The following is a 26,535-nucleotide window of genomic DNA, read 5'->3' as shown; positions in this document are numbered from 1 at the left end:
GTCTCCGAAGATGGAGAGGTGAAGAGTCATAAAGAAAGCTATCTTGTGGAAGAGAAAGAGATAATAAGACTCACTGCCACAGAGGTCTCCGAAGATGGAGAGGTGAAGTCATAAAGAAAGCTATCTTGTGAAAGACAAAGAGATAATAAGACTCACTGCCACAGAGGTCTCCGAAGATGGAGAGGTGAAGAGTTATAAAGAAAGCTATCTTGTGGAAGAGAAAGAGATAATAAGACTCACTGCCACAGAGGTCTCCGAAGATGGGGAGGTGAAGAGTCATAAAGAAAGCTATCTTGTGGAAGAGAAAGAGATAATAAGACTCACTGCCACAGAGGTCTCCGAAGATGGAGAGGTGAAGAGTCATAAAGAAAGCTATCTTGTGGAAGAGAAAGAGATAATAAGACTCACTGCCACAGAGGTCTCTGAAGATGGAGAGGTGAAGTCATAAAGAAAGCCATCTTGTGGAAGACAAAGAGATAATACGACTCACTGCCACAGAGGTCTCCGAAGATGGAGAGGTGAAGTCATAAAGAAAGCTATCTTGTGGAAGGCAAAGAGATAATAAGACGCACTGCCACAGAGGTCTCCGAAGATGGAGAGGTGAAGAGTTATAAAGAAAGCTATCTTGTGGAAGAGAAAGAGATAATAAGACTCACTGCCACAGAGGTCTCCGAAGATGGGGAGGTGAAGAGTCATAAAGAAAGCTATCTTGTGGAAGAGAAAGAGATAATAAGACTCACTGCCACAGAGGTCTCCGAAGATGGAGAGGTGAAGAGTGTCTGCTAAATGACTTAAATGTAAATGTAAATGTAAGAGTCATAAAGAAAGCTATCTTGTGGAAGAAAAAGAGATAATACGACTCACTGCCACAGAGGTCTCCGAAGATGGAGAGGTGAAGTCATAAAGAAAGCTATCTTGTGGAAGAGAAAGAGATAATAAGACTCACTGCCACAGAGGTCTCCGAAGATGGAGAGGTGAAGTCATAAAGAAAGCTATCTTGTGGAAGGCAAAGAGATAATAAGACGCACTGCCACAGAGGTCTCCGAAGATGGAGAGGTGAAGAGTTATAAAGAAAGCTATCTTGTGGAAGAGAAAGAGATAATAAGACTCACTGCCACAGAGGTCTCCGAAGATGGGGAGGTGAAGAGTCATAAAGAAAGCTATCTTGTGGAAGAGAAAGAGATAATAAGACTCACTGCCACAGAGGTCTCCTAAGATGGAGAGGTGAAGAGTCATAAAGAAAGCTATCTTGTGGAAGAGAAAGAGATAATAAGACTCACTGCCACAGAGGTCTCCGAAGATGGAGAGGTGAAGTCATAAAGAAAGCTATCTTATGGAAGAGAAAGAGATAATAAGACTCACTGCCACAGAGGTCTCCGAAAATGTAGTAGCATTGCTCGGAGAAGGTGATCTTGTTGACGGTGTGCCGGATATAGCCGGCCTTCAGCAGGTTGCTGGCATACTTCCTGGCCTCACGGCGGTCAGTGAAGCCCTCCACGTAATGGTAGAGCCAGTCCACCACGTCCGAGCCTGGGACGGAGACAGACAGACAGTTGGAGAGGGTGAGAGAGAGACCTTAACAATAGTCCCTATGAAAGCGAGACAATACAGACAGAAGAGAGAGTGAAGGGAGCAGAGTAAAAGAGAGAAAGAATACCTATGAAGGCGGAGGGGATTGTGATCTTGAGCCACATCCGGTCTCGCACCTCCAGGCCAGACTCTGGATTGGCCATCGCTTTGGCGATTGTTACCATGTCGCTGTGAATGGATAAATGAAAGTCATCGAGCCCTGGGAGGGAAAGAAGGAAAGAGAGCAACAGTCAGATAGCTGCAGTAGTGAAACAACCCAGCAGGCAAAACTGTAAAGAACGGGTTGAAATGACATCCAAACAACATTATTTCAACCAGTTTCTGGTTGTAATAATAATTTCACCCAGTTTTGCCCACTGGGAAACACCAAGGGAGCCTTTCATTTATTCATTCAGCAGTAGTAGCAAGCGGGAAATGAAGCAAGCAGAAGTGGCTGTCGTGCAGCAACCCACTAGGCAAAATGTATTGACAAGATGGCAGGCTCTTCTGTCATCAGGGTCAGGTTATACTGACTAAAATAGGACACCTTTTTATTTTTATAGACCAGAATTATACGTGTTTGCCTGGTTGTAATCTTGGACGTTGCTTCGACCAGAAAACAACCCAAATTAGGTTATTTTCTACCAGTCTTGATGTCATCACAACCAGTTTTCGACCACAAACTTTTGTCATTAGGTTGTCCCATGCCAACTTTTGCCCGCTGGGGATGGTGGAGAGGGAAAGGGAGGGGTGACTTACGCTCAGTCTCAGGGATGGAGCTTGTGATGGAGGAGCTGGTGGAGGTGATGGTGGTCATAGAAGGGCTCATACCATACACTGGGTACGCCCCCGTCATTGCTGTGGTGTGGGACACCCAGGCAGCAGGGTCTATGGGACGGATCGGCTCACCTACACAGAAAAAGAGTTGTTTTGTCTCTGTGGAACATGGTAAAACACATTTACATCTATTTCCCCCCCATAAAAGCAAATTAAATGTCAAATCTAAGAGGAGAGGTCTAATTACGTGATGCTGTGTGTGAGTACTCACTTCTCGGCAGTGTGAAGCATCCTCGAGGGTTAGGATCCCAGCACTTAGCCACAGTCAGAGTAATAGGGCTGTCAATAATTACACACAGCAGACACTCAATTTACACACAGTTTATACACACATACACACAAACCAGCAACAATGTGTGATCCTCAGCACGTATCAGCGTGTAGGATTCAGTGTGTGTGAGACTGCTCCTTACCCTGGCTTATGCACAATCTCCCTCAGTACTCTTACTGCATCATCATTGCTCATGTTCTCAAAGTTAATGTCGTTAACCTGGAGAAGAGGGGATGAGAGACGGGGTGATGTAGAAAAGGGAGAGAAAGAAACCAGGAAATCCTACCAACCAAGTCCAATTAAAGACCCCAAAACCGTTCCTCCTGTTCTCGCTTTCTTGCCACTTAAAAATACTTTAAAGCACGACTTAAGTCGTTTTTTGGGGGGTATCTGTACATCACTATTTATATTTTTGTCATCTTTTACTTCACTACATTCCTAAAGAAAATAATGTACTTTTTACTTCATACATTTTCCCTGACACCCAAAAGTACTCGTTAGATTTTGAATTCTTAGCAGGACAGGAAAACGGTACAATTCACACACTTATCAAGAGAACATCCCTCCTCATCCCTACTGCCACTGATCTGGCGGACTCACTTAATTTGTAAATTATGTCTGAGTGCTGGAGTGTGCCCCTGGCAATCCGTAATTTAAAAAACAAGAAAGGAATTAGAAATTATACTACTGGTCAAAAGTTTTAGAACACCTACTCATTCAAGGGTTTTTCATTATTTTTACTATTTTCTACATTGTAGAATAAAAGTGAAGACATCAAAACTATGAAAGGACACATATGGAATCATGTAGTAACCAAAAAAGTGGTGAACAAATTCTTCAAATAGCCACCCTTTGCCTTGATGACGGCTTTGCACACTCTTGGCATTCTCTCAACCAGCTTCACGAGGAATGCACCTGGAATGCATTTCAATAAACAGGTGTGCCTTCTTAAAAGTTAATTTGTGGATTTTCTTTCCTTTCTTTCCTGGCAATTTGAAGAATCTCAAATATAAAATATATTTGGATTTGTTTAACACTTTTTTTGGTGACTACATGATTCCGTATGTGTTACTTAAATATAATTTCAGCAATTACAGTAACTTTTGATACTTAAGTATATTTAAACCAAATACTTTTAGACTTATACTCAAGTAGACACTCAACAAACACCTGCAGCAGCATGTCTCCAGGCTCGATGCGTCCATCGGCGGCCACTGCCCCTCCCTTCATGATAGAGCCGATGTAGATTCCTCCATCTCCTTTCTCGTTACTCTGACCCACAATACTGATGCCCAGGAAGTTATACTTCTCTGCATGAAGGGAGGAGGAGGAGAAGAGGAAGGAAGTGTAATGACAAGAGAAAGAAAGAGTGTTGAATAAAAAAAAGGATACCTTCCCTACAGATGTAAACCAATAGACAGAGTGAAGGATAAATATGAATCCCTCTTTGAAAAGGGAGTCTTTGACCTCTGGGCTCGTATACACGAAACGTCTCAGAGAAGTTCTGATCTACCGGTTGAATCAACGTTGTTTCCACCTCATTTCAACCCAAAAAAACAATGTGATGGCGTTGAGGCAACGTGGAAAACTAATTGGATTTGCAAAAAGTAATCAACGTAAGTCATATTTTTTTCACCAAACTTTTAACCTAAATCCAATGACATGGTGAAATGTTTTGTTGATTTCAGGTGGACTTCACGTTAGTTGACAACTCAACCAAATGTAAATCAAAATTAGATGTTGAACTGACTTCTGTGCCCAGTGGGTGGTCTCTGAATCTTTAAGTGTGTGTTCGCCAATGATATATAAAATATCATATAGACGTAAAGTTATATACATTACACAGATATAGATGAACAGTACTACTCACCCATATTTAAAGTGACAGTGATGATGTTCAGTGACATGGTGGAATCTGTGACGCTACTGAAAGAGGACGACTGGACAGAAAGAGAGGGAGGAGTAGAGGAATGATTGAAAGAGAAAGACATGCACAAGGACCACTGAACACTAACAGCAAACTGGCATCTGTGTGGTCTGTGTGTGTGTTTCTTTCTATTTTGTATTGTGTGTGTCTTACCCTCTCCATCCGTGGCGCTTTGAGTTTCCGCCGCCGCCGCCGATGTCGTCTCATGAGCCTCGACGAAGTGCTCTGCTCCGTGGAGCCACTGAACCTGCGGGTGATGACATCTCAGCGGTGACACAACTCACTGTGGTGTCATGACACACAATGCACACTCATCTGCCAGTGGTTAATTGGCCACATGTGACTCCATCCATTTGAGCCAATCTTAGACGTGGCCATTGAGCTCAAAGGGAAAAGCAACAGTCTTTTGTATGGGTTTTCTAGAGCATATGATTTGTGGGCACTTGAATAAGAGTAGATAGCGATCACGTAGAGGTATACATCAAGTGGCTTATGTAATGTTTTCATGTGATAGGACACCTTTTTAGTGTCTTGGGTAAATGTACACTACATGACCAAAGTATTCGGCCACATGGGCATTAATAAGGAGTTGGTCCCGCCTTTGCTGCTATAACAGCCTCCATTCTTCTGGGAAGGCTTTCCACTAAATGTTGGAACATTGCTGCGGGGACTAGCTTTCATTCAGCCACAAGAGCATTAGTGGCGTCAGGCACTGGGCGATTAGACCTGGCTCGCAGTCGGCATTCCAATTCATCCCAAAGGTTTTCGATGGGGTTGAGGTCAGGGTTCTGTGCAGGCCAGTCAAGTTCTTCCACACCGATCTCGACAAAGCATTTCTGTACGGACCTCGCTTTATGCACGGGGCCATTGTCATGCTGAAACAGAAAGGGCTTTCCACAAACTGTGACCACAAAGTTGAAAGCACAGAATCGTCTAGAATGTCAGTGTATGCTGTAGAGTTCAGATGTCCCTTCACTGGAACTAAGGGGCCTAGCCCAAACCATTATTTCTCCTCCACCAAACTTTACAGTTGGCAATATGCATTGGAGCAGGTAGTGTTCTCCTGGTATCCGCCAAACCCAGATTCATCCATCAGCCAGATGGTGAAGCGTGATTCATCACTCCAGAGAACGTGTTTCTACTGCTCCAGAGTCCAAAGGCGGCGAGCTTTACACCACTCCAGTCGACGCTTTGCATTGCACATGGTGATCCCAATGAACCCATTTCATGACGCTCCCAATGAAAACCATTCCATGAAGTTCCCAATGAACAATTCTTGTGCCGACATTGCTTTCAGAGGCAGTTTGCAATTCGGTAGTGAGTGTTGCAACCGAGGACAGACAATTTATTTACACGCTATGCGCTTCAGCACTCGCTGGTCCTGTTCTGTGAGATTGTGTGGCCTACCAATTCACGGCTGAGCTGTTGTTGCTCCTAGACGTTTCCACTTCACAATAACAGCACCTACATTTGACCGGGGCAGCTCTAGCAGGGCAGAAATTTGACGAACTGACTTGTTGGAAAGGTGGCATCCTATGACGGTGCCATGTTGAAAGTCACTGAGCTCTTTAGTAAGGCCATTCTACTGTCAATATTTGTCTATGGAGATCACATGGCTGTGTGCTCGATTTTGTACCTGTCAGCAATGGGTGTGGCTGAAATAGACGAATACACTAATTTGAAGGGGTGTCCACATACTTTTGTATATACAGTGTACGCGAGTGTGAGTGTAAATTAATGGATAGTCAATTCGCTCCTTACCGCTTCCCTTTGGTCCTAACCCGTCAAGGCCTATTGCAACCGACACTGGCAGCAATGAACAACCTTGAGGTGATCTCTTCGTATTTAAGGGATGTTCCACTCAAAATGCAACTTAACTCGATTTTTCCATTTATCATCGTGGCTGTAGTTGTTTTGGGATATTTAGTCCCCTCACTTTAGTCCCCTCACTGAGATAATTAAAAGCCATTTTTTGTTGATCCATCTGTGTGTGTGTGTGTGTGTGTGTGTGTGTGTGTGTGTGTGTGTGTGTGTGTGTGTGTGTGTGTGTGTGTGTGTGTGTGTGTGCGCGTGCGTGTGGTGCTCACCGACTAGATGCGTCATCGTCTTTAGAGTTGACAAAGCTCGTCGTCTCCAGCTCAGAACTCATCAGCGTGGATGAGCTCTCGTACCCCGCCAGCTCCGGTCGCCGTGTCTCCCGCTCTGGACGCGTGTGACCATTCAACCTGCCACCTGAGGAGGGCGCCAGGCAAGCAGGAGAGAGGAAAAGTCAACCGGGTAGTGTTCAGTAGAAACAAATTGGAAGAACAGAGACATGGGAAGGGAATACCTGAATGCAAATGTTCATTTTCAAAACAGCAGTTTTTTGAAAGCAAAATGTTTTGCTATGGTATGCTCTAATAAGAGTATTAAAACTAATCATTATGAATACTACATAATTACCTTTTCATACTATGTGCCAACCCAACCGAACTGTGCTGGTTCCGATATTTTCTTAGCACGGTTCAACTACGGTGGTTGCGTAACCAGGCAACCTCAGCATAGCTTGGCTTGGCTTGGCCTGGCCAAGCTAGGTTCAGAATATACAGTGTATTCGGAAAGTATTCAGATCTCTTGACTTTTTCCACATTTTGTTACGTTACAGCCTTCTTCTAAAATGGATTAAATAAAACACTTTCTCATCAATCTACACACAATACCCCATAATGACAAAGAGAAAACAGGTTTTTAGAAATTCCTTATTTACATAATTATTCAGACCCTTTGCTATGAGACTCGAAATTGAGCTACGGTGCATCCTGTTTCCATTGATCATCCATGAGATGTTTCAACAACTTGATTGGAGTCCACCTGGAGAAAATTCAATTGTTCAGACATGATTTGGAAAGGCACACACCTGTCTATATAAGGTCCCACAGTTAACAATGCATGTCAGAGCAAAATCCAAGCCATGAGGTCAAAGGAATTGTCCGTAGAGCTCCGAGACAGGATTGTGTCAAGGCACAGATCTGGGGAAGGGTACCAAAACATTTCTGCAGCACTGAAGGCCCCAAAGAACACAGTGGCCTCCATCATTCTTAAATGGAAGAAGTTTGGAACCACCAAGAACTGGCCGCCCAGCCAAACTGGGCAATCGGGGGAGAAGGGCCTTGGTCAGGGAGGCGACCAAGAACCCGATGGTAACTCTGACAGAGCTCCAGGGTTCCTCTGTGGAGATGGGAGAAACTTCCAGAAGGACAACCATCTCTGCAGCACTCTACCAATCAGGCCTTTATGGTAGAGTGGCCAGACGGAAGCCACTCCTCAGTAAAATGCACATGAGAGCCCACTTGGAGTTTGCCAAAAGGCACCTAAAGGACTCTGATTATGAGAAACAATATTGTCTGTTGTGATGAAAATCAAAATTGAACTCTTTGGCCTGAATGCCAAGCGTCACGTCTTGAGGAAACCTGGCACCATCCCTACAGTGAAGCATGGTGGTGGCAGCATCATGCTGTGGGGATGTTTGTCAGCGGCAGGGACTGGAAGACTAGTCAGGATCGAGGGAAAGATGTACGGAGCAAAGTACAGAGAGATCCTTGATGAAAACCTGCTCTAGAACGCTCAGGACCTCTGACTGGCGTGAAGGTTCACCATCCAACAGGACAACGACAGGTGTGCCAAGCTTGTAGCGTCATACCCAAGAAGACTCAAGGCTGTAATCGCGGCCAAAGGTGCTTCAACAAAGTGCTGAGTAAAGGGTCTGAATACTCATGTAAATTTGATATGTCAGTGTTTTATTTTACTGCATTTGGAAAAATTTCTAAAAACCTTTTTTTGCTTTGTCATTATAGGGTATTGTGTGTTAATTGATGAGGGGAAAAATCAATTTCATTAATTTTAGAATAAGGCTGTAATGTAACAAAAGGTGGAAAAAGTCAACGGGTCTGAATACTTTCCCAATGCAGTGTATATTTTTTTATTCCTAACATCCTCTCTCTTCGCCTCAGTGTCAGAGAGAAGCGTACAGGGCATTGGAGGAGAAGACCCCCCCCCCCCCCCCGACATTTTGATAAGGAGGCGAGGAGAGAGGATGCAAGGAATCAAGGTGATTTTGAGGTTCACCCATTGAATCTTTGGGGTTGGGTGCACTGAAAATAGTGGACTGGACAGACGACATCAAATGAACACACATGGGCACCCATGATTCAAACCACGCCATTAGGCACAGATCTAGGATCAGGTTACTCCACCTATGTCCTTTAAGGGAGAATGCAAAAAATGACTTGATCATCATCCATGGGTAACTTCCTCCTATTCCTCCCATAATGGTTAAATGTGGTTATCACTGCATTATATGTTATGACTCCTATGCAGTTAGTTTGGCCAACAGGTTTGAGGTTATGAAATGTTCTCATACTAAGGCAATTTATACCGTATTAACTTCATAATACAACACAAAGTAATTTAATTCTTAATGACATCTCTATGGACCCACCTTGGTGGTTCAAAGGTAATACATGTATGCATTTTGGGGTACATCGAGACAGAATAGGCAGTATTGGGATGCACTCTTTCACACAGAACAAGGCACTCACTGGGAAAGTTTATTTTGCCATATAGTCAACCCGGCAGGCTATTTTCCCCATTAACTTCAATGGGGAGGAACTGTATTGATTTTGCATGACCATAACTGAATAAATAATTGGTGTAATAAGACAGAAAATGGCTTCAAATATATGTTACAATGAGGGTAACATAAAATGATGGCCCAAGTATGTCAGTTATATGTATTTAGCAAAATATTACCAGAATAGTAGTGAAAATATGCCAAAAAAGCGGTCTGAATTGCAGAATTTTGTAGCCATTTCAAATATTTGACATTAAAACACTTAGAAAATGTTTAAGAAACATTCACTGATGTATATTTATAAAAAATGATATATGATTCTATAAATTGTGTTAACATCAAGAAATGTGATGTGAAACCTGCCAAGTACATTGCATTCTATATGAAATCCGGGCAAAGAGGTACAGGTAACCCATTTTTGCAAAATGCCTTCATAATGAGTGCACCAAACTTTGCATGAAGCTGGAAAATGTCTAAACAATGATGCCTAGCTATTGGTTATTTAATCATTTGGGTACACATTTTCCAATATGGCCATCAACAGACTCCATTGGTTTTAATTGGATTGGTCTGACATTTCCAAAACTCTCAATAATAGGTGGAATACGCCTAATGATAATACCAAAAATATTATAGTTATGGAGATAATGCAACCAATTTAGCCAGGTTTGCAAAATACTGTATATAATCTTTGTAAAATTTATGATCATAATTTTTCCCAAAAATATGCCAAAAACGCTGCTCATATAACTGTTTATGATCAGTATTTGGATCTCTTATTTCTATATTTTATTTTCAAACAATAAAAAATGTATCTATAATATTCCTAAAGGGATCTTTCACTCCTTTGTGATGATTTTAATGATATACAATATTGAATCCTGTCATATACACTAGATTCCAACATAACATTCTAACAAACAGCCTTATGATGAGGACATCAACTTACATAGCTGGTAAAGTATTAAAGCCTTCGGTTTACAACATTTATAGATTGTGTCTAGTTACACTATTTATGGAAGAAATTTAAGCAATAAGGCCCGAAGTGGTGTGGTATATAGCCAATATACCATAGCTAAGGGCTGTTCTTACGCACAACGTAATACGGAGTGCCTGGAAACAGCCCTTAGCTTTGGTATATTGGCCATATACCACAAACCCCCGAGGTGCATATATTTTATTATAAATTGATTACCAACTTAAATAGAGCAGTAAAAATACATGTTTTGTCATACCCGTGGTATACGGTCTGATATACCACGGCTGTCAGACAATCAGCATTCAGGGCTCGAACCAACCAGTTTATAATGTAGTATAGGGCAGGGGTAGGGAAGCCTGGCCCTGGAGTGCCGCTGGCACTTCATGTTTTTGATATAACCGACCTGGAAGACCAGTTGTGTTGAATTTACGCAATCACTGAGCTGATCAATTATAAAGATTATGGATATACTGACAAGATTCATGTCTCTCCGCTGTAATAATGGGAGTCGTTGTCCACAAAGCGGATCTGGATTGGTGGATACATCTCATCAGGGGCGCAAATTTCACTGGGGACGGGGAGGACATGACCCCCCAACATTCTGAATTTGCATTTTTTTGTCCCCCCAGTTTTATCATTGGAATATGATACAAAACTAGGCAACGGTTTGCTTTAGGACCATGCGGACGCCTCCGAGCGGTCAGGTAGGCTGTTTGAAGTTTTTATCCGACTGGATGAAAACAAAATGCCCCTCCCCCATCACACACTTCTAAAACCAAAGTTGCGCCCCTGCATCTCATTATTGTAATCCTTTTTTAAATATTCGATGAGGGTTGTTGACGTCAACCACCTGTATTCAATGGAGAGAGATGCTATGCTACTAGCCTCATGCCATGAATATGCCTAGCCATCTCGAGACAACTCCGATATGAAGTGGTTTTTTTCTCAAAGTAGCCCGGGATGTCACGTGTCCTACTTATATCAGTGCACTAGTATCAACTTAATCATTACAAAACTTTTATTAGATCAAATAAACCTCACATAGCAAATAAGCCATTCATTTTGACCTCCACACAAAAACTAATTGAAAGAAACGCCAAATGCTGGAGGGAGACAGATTTTCTATCCAGTTGGGCCTCTTCCTCTCTGTCAATTAGCTCAGTTGGTCAGGTGTGATGCCTAGTTGGAACAAAATCCAGCAGTACCTGCGGTACTCCAGGAACAGAGTTGCTTACTATTGGTATAGGGCCGACTGAATTGTATTGGTTAGTGGCTGCTGAGGGTTGTCGAGGGCATCAGCAATAGTTCAATTGCTAAAAGATTGGATTTTTTCTAATCACCAATTGCATTATTTCAATAAAATGTGTAAACCAGCCACTGAACTGATGGCTACAAAATGATTAGGTAACATAATAAAATTTAAATAAATATTAACATTTAAATACATAAAAATATGTAAAGTTAAGAGAGCATCATTTTAAGATAGTCAGAGCTTATAATCACCAATTTTCGTTTTTAGAGATCATTGTGTTTACCTAAATCTTTGTGTTAAGTTGCTGGGACAACAAAAGAATTACAGAGCACACCTTTCATCTTAGCATTGTGAGTAGTGCTATACAACAGCCTATTAGAGGTGGCAACTATAACACCAATACGCTTCAAGATTTGGATGTCATGGACATATTTCCCAGTATTTTAGTTTTTCTTGCATGTCCTAGACAATTACAGGTCAATAAGGGGAAAACAAACACAATGGAAAAACACAACACAAATGGAAAAAGGACAAAACATAACAGATTCAGTATTTCCAAATTCAATCGGCCTATTCAAATGTCATTCTCAACGGTTACTAACCCAGAGCCACAAAACAGAAAAAAGACAGAGTAGGGCAATGCTATCACCCATCCGCAAGACCGAACATTGTTGTTAAACTAGCTCTTGCAAGTTGGAGATAGCATGTAACCAATTGACCAGCGTTTCGGGCTTGGCCCCACACCGTCTGGCAGTGGATCTTTCCAGCTGTGCAATGTCCAAGTATATAAGCAACAAACATCTGCAAAGGGCATTACCCGGTTCAAACCAAGTTTTGTGTCTGCTGTTATTGCAGCCATAACAATACACCTCTGTTGATAAGCTAATGAAATGCTAAGGCTACATCCCAGCAGGAAGAGCGATAGACAAACAGGTAGGTTCCAGCCAAGAATACCATTTAAAACACTATCAACATGAACCCAAAAGGACTGCACCAGTACACAGCTCCAAAACATATGAATATAATTGCCCAGTCTATGCATATAATTTCTCGTCCGAATCTTCACTCTAGGGTCAAATTTGAAATGAATAAGTTGATGGGCGAGGCTCTTCGAAGAGGCAAAAACATTGCTGCATATTGTGGTCAAATCCCATTCAAACCCTGCAATTTGTGAAGGTGAACAGAAAGGCACTGGCGCAACGAACCACCCTTGCTGTCTCTGCCTGGCCGGTTCCCCTCTCTCCACTGGGATTCTCTGCCTCTAACCCTATTACAGGGGCTGAGTCACTGGCTTACTGGTGCTCTTCCATGCCGTCCCTAGGAGAGGTGCGTCACTTGAGTGGGTTGAGTCACTGACGTGATCTTCCTGTCCGGGTTGGCGTCCCCCCTTGGGTTGTGTCGTGGCGGAGATCTTTGTGGGCTATACTCAGCCTTGTCTCAGGATGGTAAGTTGGTGGTTGAAGATATCCCTCTAGTGGTGTGGGGGCTGTGCTTTGGCAAAGTGGGTGGGGTTATATCCTGCAGTAGTTTATGTGTCGGGGGGCTAGGGTCAGTCTGTTATATCTGGAGTATTTCTCTTATATGGTGTCCTGTGTAAATTTAAGTATGCTCTCTCTAATTCTCTTTTTCTCTTTCTTTCTTTCTCTCTTTCTTTCTCTCTCTCGGAGGACCTGAGCCCTAGGACCATGCCTCAGGACTACCTGGCCTGATGACTCCTTGCTGTCCCCAGTCCACCTGGCCGTGCTGCTGCTCCAGTTTCAACTGTTCTGCCTGCGGCTATGGAACCCTGACCTGTTCACCGGGCGTGCTACCTGTCCCAGACCTGCTGGTTTCAACTCTCTAGAGACAGCAGGAGCGGTAGAGATACTCTGAATGATCGGCTATGAAAAGCCAACTGACATTTACTCCTGAGGTGCTGACTTGTTGCACCCTCGACAACCACTGTGATTATTATTATTTGACCCTGCTGGTCATCTATGAACATTTGAACATCTTGGCCATGTTCTGTTATAATCTCCACCCGGCACAACCAGAAGAGGACTGGCCACCCCTCATAGCCTGGTTCCTCTCTTGGTTTATTCCTAGGTTCTGGCCTTTCCAGGGAGTTTTTCCTAGCCATCGTGCTTCTACACCTGCATTGCTTGCTGTTTGGGGTTTTAGGCTGGGTTATTTACAGCACTTTGTGACATCAGCTGATGTAAGAAGGGCTTTATAATTTATTTTTATTGATTTGTAGGTCATTCTCCCTGACCTCCATAACAGGTAGATTTATTACATTATTTAAATAAAGAGTGGGAGCATGCTTTTGGTGTCCTATGGTACCCTGTAGGTTATCTACGGTCTGAGAGTTAAAAAAAAATAAAACAGGAAGAACCAGGGAGAAAATACGACTCTTTCAGATCTTGAAAGGAACGAAGACCTTGCAGGTTGAAAATATCCTTAAAAACAGACCGATGAGGGAATGTAAAGGGCATAGAGCCAGATAAAATTAAATTGTTATTCCAAATAGGAGATAACTCGGGAAAATTACAAGTTGTGCCCAGATAATTATTGACTTGGAAACAAACCGTCAAAAAATATTTTCCCCGAATAGATCCCATAAAAGATTAGGCAGTTTTTGCTCTATCCCAGAAGGAAGCTCCTGAATTCTAATTGGGTGGGACTTGGCCTCCTCTATTATTTCCCAGTATGACCAATTTTCCTAAAACAAATACAGTTGAAGTCGGAAGTTTACATACACTTAGGTTGGAGTCATTAAAACTCATTTTTCAACCACTCCACAAATGTCTTAGTAACCAACTATAGTTTTGGCAAGTCGGTTAGGACATCTACTTTGTGCATAATTACACAAGTAATTATTACAACAATTGTTTACAGACAGATTATTTCACTTAATAATTCACTGGATCACAATTCCAGTGGGTCAGAAAATTACATACACTAAGTTGACTGTGCCTTTAAACAGCTTGGAAAATTCCAGAAAATTACGTCATGGCTTTTGAAGCTTCTGATAGGCTAATTGACATAATTTGAGTCAATTGGAGGTGTACCTGTGGATGTATTTCAAGGCCTACCTTCAAACTCAGTGCCTCTTTGCTTGACATCATGGGAAAATCAAAAGAAATCAGCCAAGACCTCAGAAAAAACATTGTAGACCTCCACAAGTCTGGTTCATCCTTGGGAGCAATTTCCAAATGCCTGAAGGTACCACGTTCATCTTTATCTTTAGTACGCAGGTATAAACACCACCATGGGACCACGCAGCCCATACCGCGCAGGAAGGAGACGCGTTCTGTCTCCTAGAGATGAACATACTTTGGTGCAAAAAGTGCAAATCAATCCCAGAACAACAGCAAAGGACCTTGTGAAGATGCTGGAGGAAACAGGTACAAAAGTATCTATAACCACAGTAAAACGAGTCCTATATCGACATAACCTGAAAGGCCGCTCAGCAAGGAAGAAGCCACCTCTCCAAAACCACCATAAAAAAGCCAGACTATGGTTTGTAACTGCACATGGGGACAAAGATGATACTTTTTGCAGAAATGTCCTCTGGTCTGATGAAACAAAAATAGAACTGTTTGCCAAAATGACCATCGTTACGTTTGGAGGAAAAAGGGGGAGGCCTGCAAGCCGAAGAACACCATCCCAACCGTGAAGCACAGGGGTGGCAGCATCATGTTGTGGGGGTGCTTTGCTGCAGGAGGGACTGGTGCACTTCACAAAATAGATGGCATCATGAGGCAGGAAAATTATGTGGATATATTGAAGCAACATCTCAAGACATCAGTCAGGAAGTTAAAGCTTGGTCGCAAATGGGTCTTCCAAATGGACAATGACCCCAAGCATACTTCCAAAGTTGTGGCAAAATGGCTTAAGGACAACCAAGTCAAGGTATTGGAGTGACTATCACAAAGCCCTGAACTCAAACCTATAGAAAATATGTGGGGAGAACTGAAGAAGCGTGTGCGAGCAAGGAGGCCTACAAACCTGACTCAGTTACACCAGCTCTGTCAGGAGGAATGGGCCAAAATTCACCCAACTTATTGTGGGAAGCTTGTGGAAGGCTACCCGAAACATTTACCCAAGTTAAACAATTTAAAGGCAATGCTACCAAATACTAATTGAGTGTATGTAAACTTCTGACCCACTGGGAATGTGATGAAAGAAATAAAAGCTGAAAGAAATAATTCTCTCTACTTTTATTCTGACATTTCACATTCTCTAAATAAAGTGGTGATCCTAACTGACCTAAGCCAGGGAATTTTTACTAGTATTAAATGTCAGGAATTGTGAAAAATGGAGTTTAAATATCTTTGGCTAAGGTGTATGTAAACTTCTGACTTCAACTGTATGTAGTTCTGCTAATTGTAACATTGTTGTTTCACTGATGAGTCAGTCTAGTTGAATCATTAGATGTGATACCAATTTTATTTTACAAATCGCATGGTTTTTAAGATGAGATTCACCCAATAGAATGTTCTATTGTTGTTTGATTCAATCATTTTCAATGAGCATGTGAACTTCCCAACTTGTCTCACCATTCTTTTTTCAGCCAGCGAACATTCCATTGCATCGACTCCCATACAACAAGATACAGTGGGGAGAACAAGTATTTGATACACTGCCGATTTTGAAGGTTTTCCTACTTACAAAGCATGTAGAGGTCTGTAATTTTTATCATAGGTACACTTCAACTGTGAGAGACGGAATCTAAAACAAAAATCCAGAAAATCACATTGTATGATTTTTAAGTAATTAATTTGCATTTTATTGCGTGACATAAGTATTTGATCACCTACCAACCAGTAAGAATTCCGGCTCTCACAGACCTGTTAGTTTTTCTTTTAGAAGCCCTCCTGTTCTCCACTCATTACCTGTATTAACTTCACCTGTTTGAACTCGTTACCTGTATAAAAGACACCTGTACACACACTCAATCAAACAGACTCCAATCTCTCCACAATGGCCAAGACCAGAGAGCTGTGTAAGGACATCAGGGATAAAATTGTAGACCTGCACAAGGCTGGGATGGGCTACAGGACAATAGGCAAGCAGCTTGGTGAGAAGGCAACAACTGTTGGCGCAATTATTAGAAAATGGAAGAAGTTGAAGATGACGGTCAACCACCCTCGGTCTGGGGCTCCATGCAAGATCTCACCTCGTGGGGCATCAATGATCATGAGGAAGGTGAGGGATCAGCCCAGAACTACACGGCAGGACCTGGTCAATGACCTGAAGAGAGCTGGGACCACAGTCTCAAAGAAAACCATTAGTAACACACTACGCCGTTATGTATTGAAATCCTGCAGCGCACGCAAGGTCCCCCTGCTCAAGCCAGCGCATTTCCAGGCCCGTCTGAAGTTTGCCAATGACCATCTGGATGATCCAGAGGAGGAATGGGAGAAGGTCATGTGGTCTGATGAGACAAAAATAGAGCTTTTTGGTCTAAACTCCACTCGCCGTGTTTGGAGGAAGAAGAAGGTTGAGTACAACCCCAAGAACACCATCCCAACCGTGAAGCATGGAGGTGGAAACATCATTGTTTGGGGATGCTTTTCTGCAAAGGGGACAGGACGACTGCACCATATTGAGGGGAGGATGGATGGGGCCATGTATCGCGAGATCTTGGCCAACAACCTCCTTCCCTCAGTAAGAGCATTGAAGATGGGTCGTGGCTGGATCTTCCAGCATGACAACGACCCGAAACACACAGCCAGGGCAACTAAGGAGTGGCTCCGTAAGAAGCATCTCAAGGTCCTGGAGTGGCCTAGCCAGTCTCCAGACCTGAACCCAATAGAAAATCTTTGGAGGGAGCTGAAAGTCCGTATTGCCCAGCGACAGCCCCGAAACCTGAAGGATCTGGAGAAGGTCTGTATGGAGGAGTGGGCCAAAATCCCTGCTGCAGTGTGTGCAAACCTAGTCAAGAACTACAGGAAACGTATGATCTCTGTAATTGCAAACAAAGGTTTCTGTACCAAATATTAAGTTCTGCTTTTCTGATGTATCAAATACTTATGTCATGCAATAAAATGCAAATTAATTACTTAAAAATCATACAATGTGATTTTCTGGATTTTTGTTTTAGATTCCGTCTCTCATAGTTGAAGTGTACCTATGATAAAAATTACAGACCTCTACATGCTTTGTAAGTAGGAAAACCTGCAAAATCGGCAGTGTATCAAATACTTGTTCTCCCCACTGTATATGAAAGGTGTTAAAAACATAGAAAGCGGTTATCATATATCAATTTGATCAGGGGCTTGTGGGGAACAATGTAATACCATCAAACCTTTGCCACACCAAATTGGACACATTTTTCTGCTGGCACATGGACTGTAAGTGGGATAGGCTGTGACATGAAGGCAGATGGACAGACACTAAGACTTACTATGGTCATGAGTGTCTTTTTCTTTCCTTAGCGGCCTCTCCCTCTCCCTGCCCCGGTCTCTCTCCCGCTCCCTCTCTCTCTCTAGCAACACGGCCGACTCAGTCTCTGTCTCGTTGTCCTGAATTCCGGCAGCGTTCGCACTGATGGGCAGGTTAAATAAAAAGTCAAAGGAGGAGTAGAAGAGATGAAAGAGAAAGAAAATAAATGAATTCAAAGAGAAGGGATTATATTTATTTTCCCTTCTCCTACACCCAACCGTCTGACAGACACACTAGCAAGTCCCAGACAAGTCTTTGTTGCAGACCCATGCCGTTTAAGTGTCAAGTGCTGCTACCAGAATGTCAGTATGTGTTAGCGTCAGCCTCACCAGAGAGGAGCTAGCTACAAAGAGAACGTGAGCGCTTGTCTGTGTGTGTGTCTGTCCGTCTGTTTCTAACTGCTGCATGCATGTGCACACCATGTATGTGTGGTTATGTACATGCATGCATACGTGTGTGTGTGTGTTTGTGTGTTTGCGCATGCATACACGGACACACACGTGCATGTGTGTGTATTATGCATGAGGATGAGCATATGTGTATGTACATTTGAGCGCTGCAGTGGGCAAAATTGCAGTAACCAGTGCTGACCAGCAGAGGAAAAGGGGTGTTCTCTCTGTGTGTGTATGTTGTGGGTGTCTGATTAAGACCTTCCCAGCTGGCTGATTTAATATTGACCCGAGTTCCCAGGGGGTAGGCAGAGGAGAGACACAGACAGACAGATTCTAGATATGATTTCAATAAAATACAAAAATCACACACAGAGACACAGAAACACACACACAGTATTTAGCTCTACACCTCACCATAGCTAAGTCAAGGCCACTTCCACAACACACTAGAGAGGGGGGGGGGGGGGGGTTAGGTCAGATGGATCAACTAGAGTCACACACACGCATACACAGACACACACTTTGCAGATACTGACTGAAAAGAGGGGGGTCTTGAGTCTCCGATTCCGCCGGTCCTCTCCAAAGGGGGTGGCAGCTCTGCCTGGCTGTCTGCACACATAGAACCCCCATCGGAACCCCCATGAGAACCATCTGCTGACACCAACTGGGGCGAGAGAGAGAGAATGACAGAGAAATTATTATTATTGCCTGTGCTTACTTTGACACTGTAAGTGCTTTAACTTTCCATGTCCAAAAAGTATATTGAATTGAGAGAGAGAAAGTGAATGAGTGAGTGAGATAATGATTGCGAGAGAGAGAGAGGTGAAGGGGGCTTAGACAAACCTCAGATAAAACCCTATTCCCTATTATATTGCACTACTTTATACCAGAGTCCTATGTTTGTCATTATACTACTGACTTTATTCTCTGTCTAGGGCTGTATTCAAAAGTAGTGCACTATAAGAGGAAACGGGAATCCTTTGAGACACAGACACAGTGAGACACATACAGATAGTGAGCAACAAAGTCAGTCATGATTTTGAGTATAAGTTTGTATGCGCGACAGTCTGTCGGAATTGTAAATGTGCTTATTGACTAGGTGGACACAAGACAGACACAGATACAGTCCACCATTGACAAACACACACACACACACACACACACACACACACACACACACACACACACACACACACACACACACACACACACACACACACACACACACACACACACACACACACACACACACACACACACACACACACACACACACACACACAAACACACACACACACACACACACACACATATTCCCTTGTTTATTTGGAATGTCCCCCCAACCACCCTCCCATCCCCTTTTTCTCAGATTCAATCAGTAAGGCCCAGGATATTTCAGGAGTGTTGTGGAGCATCCTGTGATTCCAGTTAGCTAATCTAATCAGCTGGGGAAGTAGGGAGAAGTGTTCTGGTCTGCCTCCTAAGCATCCACCAACATAGTGCAGGAATAAAGCACTGGGGAGCAGCATTATACTATGTGCGGGCCTCATTTTTCTTTCTTTTTTATATATACAGTACCAGTCAAAAGTTTCTTTATTTTGACTATTTTCTACATTGCAGAATAATAGTGAAGACATCAAAACTATGAAAAAACACATGGAATCATGTATTGTAGTAACCAAAAAAGTGTTAAATCAAAAATATATTTTATATTTGAGATTCTTCAAAGTAGCCACCCTTTGCCTTGATGACAGATTTGCACACACTTGACATTCTCTCAGCCAGCTTCATGAGGTATTCACCTGGAATGCATTTCAATTAACAGGTTTAAAAAAAAAAAACGTACTTGGCCGCAAGTGGATCTTCCAGCAAGACAGTAACCCCAAGCACATATCAAATCCACAAAGGAATGGTTCATCAATATTTTTCAATGGCCACCTCAGTCTTCGGACTTCAACACCATTGAAAACCTCCGGTTGGAATTGAAGGTGGGCAGTCCATTGTCGCAGTTGAAGTATTTCAAGGACCTGGAAATATTATGCAAGGAGGAATAGTCTAAGATCCCTCCCACTGTGTTCTCCAATCTCATAAAACAGTATAGAGTTGTTGGCGCACGCAGTGATGTGGGCTGGTGTGGATATAATGCCAGGGCCAAGTTCTTGTCCCACTCCCCTGACTTTGACATTAGGCTATTTAGTGTAGATCGCTGACAAAAATATGACAATTTCATCCATTTGAATCCCACTTTGTAAAGCAAGAAAACGTGGAAAAAAGTCAAGTGGTGTGAATGTTTTCTGAAGGAACTGTAGTTTCTGTTCAGATACACACCTCATATTTCACCATGCAGTAAGCTTACATATCGGCATAAACAGTACTGTATCCCCTTAAGGTTGCCCATTCAAGCCCCAAGCTGCACCCTCTCTGCCTATCTAACAGGCCAACTAAATCTCTAGGCAAATGGTCCAGCATTGGCTGCCACACTTTAGTACACATGTATACATTTTTTCCTTTCCTCCTAGCGCCACTTTTTGCGAAAGGTAAAAATCTCCCGATACCACTGTGTAATCGTTTTCTTTATCTAGAGCAGTGTTTCCCAACCCTGGTCCTCGAGGTCACCTAACAGTATACATTTTTGGTGTATCCAAAACTAATGAGCTGAATGAGGTTGATTTGTCTAGGGCTACAATGAAAATGTGTACTGTTGGGGTACTCAAGAACCAGGGTTGGGAAACACTAACCTAGAGCACATTGCAGACCAACACCAGCGTTCTAAAGTTTGGGAAATGCATATCTCCCTGATATGCTTCACTGCTTCCTCAGCTTGCTTTATACAGAAAAGAGGAGAAGGGAAAAGAGAGGAGAAGGGAAGGGAAGGGAGGAGAGGAAGTAGAGCGAGGGGAGTGGCATCTGCACTTCTCTCTTACGGCCAACAAGGGGAGCTAATGAGGTCCAACCACACACCCAAAATACAGTGTTCAATCGTGAACAGGGAGTCTAGCCAGCTCAGTGATGGTCATGACCAAAGCTCGATCAAAAATGCAGCCTGATTCAGCCTCACCCCTCTTAGACGCTGATCTTGCGTCAGTATTGCATTTTTCTGACTAATGGTTAAGGTTATGATTGGGGGAGGGCAAACGGATTCTAGATCTGTACCTAGGGGAAACTTCATCCCGGGGCAGGGGAAAGGCAGAGGGCAGAAAAGAGGGAAGGAGTCAGTAGACCAGGCCAAATACACTACATGACCAAAAGTATGTGGACACCTGCTCGTCGAACATCTCAATCCAAAAATCATGGGCATTAATATGGAATTCCCCCCCTATATAACAGCCTCCACTCTTCTGGGAAGGCTTTCCACTAGATGTTGGAACATTGCTGCGGGGACTTGCTTCCATTCAGCCACAAGAGAATTAGTGGGGTCGGGCACTGATGTTGGGCGATTAGGCCTAGCTATCAATCGGTGTTCCAACTCATCCCAAAGGTGTTCCACGGGTGTTGAGGGCTCTGTGCAGGCCAGCCAAGTTCTTCCACAGCGATCTCGACAAACCATTTTTGTATGGACCTGGCTTTGTGCAAGGAGGCATTGTCATGCTGAAACAGGAAAGGGCCTTCCCCACTATTGCCACAAAGTTGAAACCACAGAATCGTCTAGAATGTCGTTGTAAGCTGTAGGGTTTAGATTTCCTAAGGGGCCTAGCCCGAACCATGAAAAACAGCCCCAGACCATTATTCCTCCTACAACACACTTTATATTTGGCATTATGCATTGGGGCAGGTAAAGTTCACCTGGCATCTACCAAATCCAGATTTGTCCGACTGACTGCCAAATGTTGAACCGTGATTCATCACTCCAGAAAACACATTTCCACTACTCCAGAGTCAAATGGCGGCGAGCTTTAAACCATTCCAGCCGATGCTTGGCATTGCGCATGGTGATCTTAGGCTTGTGTGCGGCTATCACTTTTTACATTGATTACAGCCTCGAGTCTTCTTGAGTATGACGCTACAAGCTTGGCACAACTGTATTTGGGGAGTTTTCCCCATTCTTCTCTGCAGATCCTCTCAAGCTCTGTCAGGTTGGGCAGGGAATGTTGCTGCACAGCTATTTTCAGGTCTCTCCAGAAATGTTCGATCAGGTTCAAGTCCGGGCTATGGCTTGGCCAGTCAAGGACATTCAAAGACTTGACAATTCAAGACAGTCCTGAATTGTCTTGGCTGTGTGCTTAGGGTTGTTGTCCTGTTGCAAGGTGAACCTTCGCCCCAGTCTGAGGTCCTGAGCAGGTTTTCATCAAGTATCTCTCTGTATTATACTCCGTTCATCTTTGCCTCGATCCTGACTAGTCTCCCAGTCCCTGCCACTGAAAAACATCTCCACAGCATGATGCTGCCACCACCATGCTTCACTGTAGGGATGGTGCCAGGTTTCCTCCAGATGTGACACTTGGCATTCAGGCCAAAGAGTTCAATCTTGGTTTCATCAGACCAGAGAATCTTGTTTCTCATGGCCTGAGAGTCTTTAGGTGCCTTTTGGCAAACTCCAAGCAGGCTGTCATGTGCCTTTTACTGAGGAGTGTCTCCCGTCTGGCCAGGCTACCATAAAGGCCTGATTTGTGGAGTGCTGCAGAGATGGTTGTCCTTCTGGAAAGTTCTCCCATCTCCACAGAAGAACTCTGGAGCTCTGTCAGAGTTGCCATCGGGCCCGTCTCCCCCGATTGCTCAGTTTGACCGGGCGGCCAGCTCTAGGAAGAGTCTTGGTAGTTCCAAACTTCTTCCATTTAAGAATGATGGAGGCCACTGTGTTCTTGGGGACGTTCAATGCTGCAGAATTGTTTTGTGCTTTGACACAATCCTGTCTCGGAGCTCTACGGAAAATTCCTTCGACCTCATGGCTTGGTTTTTGCTCTGACATGCACTGTCAACTGTGGGACCTTATATAGACAAGTGTGTGCCTTTCCAAATCATGTCCAATCAATTGAATTTACCACAGGTGGTAAATCAAGTTGTGGAAACTTCAAGGAGGATCAATGGAAACAGGATGCATCTGAGCTCAATTTCGAGTCTCATAGCAAAGGGTCTGAATACTTATGTAAATAAGGTACTTCTGTTTTTAATACATTTGCAAAAAATGCAAAAACGTTTTGCTTTGTCATAATGGGGTATTGTGTGTAGATTTGAGAGACAAATATTTAAACCATTTTAGAATAAGGCTGTAATGTAAAAACAAAATGGCGGTCAAGCGGTCTGAATACTTCCCGAATGCACTGTATGTTAGTTAGCTCATGGATGTGAGAGGAGTAGATACATTCTAGCAGTTTCTAAAGAATTTAGCTAGTCTCGTTCTTTCTACATAAGTGTTCTCTTGAAGTCATATTCCGTGAGTTTCAGCCCAGCCTGCCTAGGCTACAGTGCATTCGGAAAAGTATTCAGACCACTTGACATTTGATTAAATTGTTGTTTTTTGTCTCCCATCAATCTACACACTACCCCATAATGACAAAGCAAAAACAGGTTTTTAGAATTTGCTGAAATCTTCAAAGTAGTCACCCTTTGTCTTGATAAGTGCTTTGCACACACTTTGCATTCTCTCAACCAGCTTCCTGAGGTAGTCACCTGGAATGCATTTCAATTAACAGGTGTGCCTTGTTAAAAGTTAATTTGTGGAATTTCTTTCCTTAATGCGTTTGAGCCAAACAGTTGTGTTGTGACAAGGTAGGGGTGGTATACAGAAGATTGCCCTATTTGGTAAAAGACCAAGTCCATATTATGGCAAGAACAGCTCAAATAAGCAAAGAGAAATGACAGTACATTACTTTAAGACATGAAGGTCAGTCAATACGGAAAATGTCAAGAATTTGAATGTTTCTTCAAGTGCAGTCGCAAAAACCATTTAGCGCTATGATGAAACTGGCTCTCATGAGCACCGCCACAGGAAAGGAAGACTCAAATGTACTTCTGCTGCAGAGGATAAGTTAGTTACCAGCCTGTAAATAAGGTATCTGTTTTTTTTAATTTTTAATACATTTGCAAACATTTCGAAAAACCTGTTTTTGATTTGTCATTATGGGGTATAGTGTATAGATTGCTGCGGGGGGGGAATGTATTTAATCCATTTTAGAATAAGGCTGTAATGTAACAAAATGAGGAAAAAGTCAAGAGGTCTGAATACTTTCTGAATGCACTGTAGCTGGTCTTGGCTGAGTCATTCCATCTCACCTATCAGACAGCGATGGACTTTCGTTTCTAGAGCACAACCGAGAGTACACAAATGAATGACAAAAACCATCCAACTACACACACAGCTCTCAAATGCACGCACAAAAGCATCATCACACACAGTTGCCAACACACAGCAGGACAGACACACAGCTCCCAAATGAGCGAACCATCTGAAGCCAAAACAGATCTCACCAAAACCCAATTAAACAAGTTTGTTAGCTGTTGCCTAGCTAGTAAACAGTCACACACACACATACGTGATGTAGACACACACACACACACAGTCTGCTCCTAACATTCCACAAGTCCACACATGCATCCTATCAAGTAGTGTTTTACAGCTCAATTCTGATAATAATTGTGAGGTATACCGTCATGTAACCTTTACATACAGTAACACCACGGTGTGATGCATTTCAAAAGTGTAAAGGAGTGTTAACATACACAGGCCTCTTCTCGACCTCCTGATGAGGGACGTCTGCATACAGAGGGGTCATGCAGATATACGGAGAGAGAGGGAGAAAGAGAGACCGAGAGACAGATGGAGAGAGAACGAAAAATCGGGCTGTGGTTGAAATGAGAGAGAGAAACACTGAACTGCGGTGGAATTGAGAGAGGGCATAGGTGATGATGGTGATAAACATGAAGAACAGAAGCTCACCCATGACACGACCCGGCCATTGAAACAGGGAAGTTTGGCATTGTCGTCTGAGATCTCCTCCTTCACCACCCTGAGGGGAGAAAGGAGGGAGTCAAAATCCACCTGTTTACACACATCACAACATTAAAGGCAACCTCAATAACGTGGGTGTATATATATATACAGTGGGGAGAACAAGTATTTGATACACTGCCGATTTTGCAGGTTTTCCTACTTACAACGCATGTAGAGGTCTGTAATTTTTATCATAGGTACACTTCAACTGTGAGAGAAGGAATCTAAAACAAAAATCCAGAAAATCACATTGTATGATTTTTAAGTAATTAATTTGCATTTTATTGCATGACATAAGTATTTGATACATCAGAAAAGCAGAACTGAATATTTGGTACAGAGACCTTAGTTTGCAATTACAGAGATCATACGTTTCCTGTAGTTCTTGACCAGGTTTGCACACACTGCAGCAGGGATTTTGGCCCACTCCTCCATACAGACCTTCTCCAGATCCTTCAGGTTTCGGGGCTGTCGCTGGGCAATACGGACTTTCGGCTCCCTCCAAAGATTTTCTATTGGGTTCAGGTCTGGAGACTGGCTAGGCCACTCCAGGACCTTGAGATGCTTCTTACGGAGCCACTCCTTAGTTGCCCTGGCTGTGTGTTTCGGGTCGTTGTCATGCTGGAAGACCCAGCCACGACCCATCTTCAATGCTCTTACTGAGGGAAGGAGGTTGTTGGTCAAGATCTCGCGATACATGGCCCCATCCATCCTCCCCTCAATACGGTGCAGTCGTCCTGTCCCCTTTGCAGAAAAGCATCCCCAAAGAATGATGTTTCCACCTCCATGCTTCACGGTTGGGATGGTGTTCTTGGGGTTGTACTCATCCTTCTATTCCTCCAAACACGGCGAGTGGAGTTTAGAGCAAAAAGCTCTATTTTTGTCTCATCAGACCACATGACTTTCTCCCATTCCTCCTCTGGATCATCCAGATGGTCATTGGCAAACTTCAGACGGGCCTGGACATGCGCTGGCTTGAGCAGGGGGACCTTGCGTGCGCTGCAGGATTTTAATCCATGACGGCGTAGTGTGTTACTAATGGTTTTCTTTGAGACTGTGGTCCCAGCTCTCTTCAGGTCATTGACCAGGTCCTACCGTGTAGTTCTGGGCTGATCCCTCACATTCCTCATGATCATTGATGCCCCACGAGGTGAGATCTTGCATGGAGCCCCAGACCGAGGGTGATTGACCGTCATCTTGAACTTCTTCCATTTTCTAATAATTGTGCCAACAGTTGTTGCCTTCTCACCAAGCTGCTTGGCTATTGTCCTGTAGCCCATCCCAGCCTTGTACAGGTCTACAATTTATCCCTGATGTCCTTACACAGCTCTCTGGTCTTGGC

At 43.3% G+C, this 26,535-nt stretch overlaps 1 protein-coding gene across 3 annotated transcripts in view; it reads right to left on the bottom strand.

The window, feature by feature from the left end:
• The window catches only part of LOC139549332 (segment polarity protein dishevelled homolog DVL-3-like), a 58,534-nt gene that overhangs the window by 6,881 nt on the left and 25,118 nt on the right, over positions 1-26,535 (bottom strand). Inside the window, exons 2-13 of one of the 3 annotated variants that reach the window (XM_071359723.1) lie at positions 25,140-25,209; positions 18,802-18,929; positions 17,836-17,975; positions 6,692-6,836; positions 4,758-4,851; positions 4,548-4,617; positions 3,848-3,987; positions 2,820-2,896; positions 2,618-2,685; positions 2,401-2,478; positions 1,658-1,789; positions 1,363-1,530 (exon numbers count right to left, since the gene is read on the bottom strand). In XM_071359723.1, coding sequence (XP_071215824.1) covers positions 1,363-1,530; positions 1,658-1,789; positions 2,401-2,478; positions 2,618-2,685; positions 2,820-2,896; positions 3,848-3,987; positions 4,548-4,617; positions 4,758-4,851; positions 6,692-6,836; positions 17,836-17,975; positions 18,802-18,929; positions 25,140-25,209 — 1,310 coding nt within the window. Of the gene's footprint in view, positions 1-1,362; positions 1,531-1,657; positions 1,790-2,328; positions 2,479-2,617; positions 2,686-2,819; positions 2,897-3,847; positions 3,988-4,547; positions 4,618-4,757; positions 4,852-6,691; positions 6,837-17,835; positions 17,976-18,801; positions 18,930-25,139; positions 25,210-26,535 lie in introns of those variants that run through there. The other 2 variants (XM_071359722.1, XM_071359724.1) reach the window with 2 other exon arrangements.

Source organism: Salvelinus alpinus, chromosome 22 (genome assembly GCF_045679555.1).
Source record: "Salvelinus alpinus chromosome 22, SLU_Salpinus.1, whole genome shotgun sequence".
Classification (NCBI taxonomy): Eukaryota; Metazoa; Chordata; class Actinopteri; order Salmoniformes; family Salmonidae; genus Salvelinus; species Salvelinus alpinus.
The sequence above is the reverse complement of the archived record's forward strand: the minus strand, read 5'-3'. Positions and strand labels throughout refer to the sequence as shown.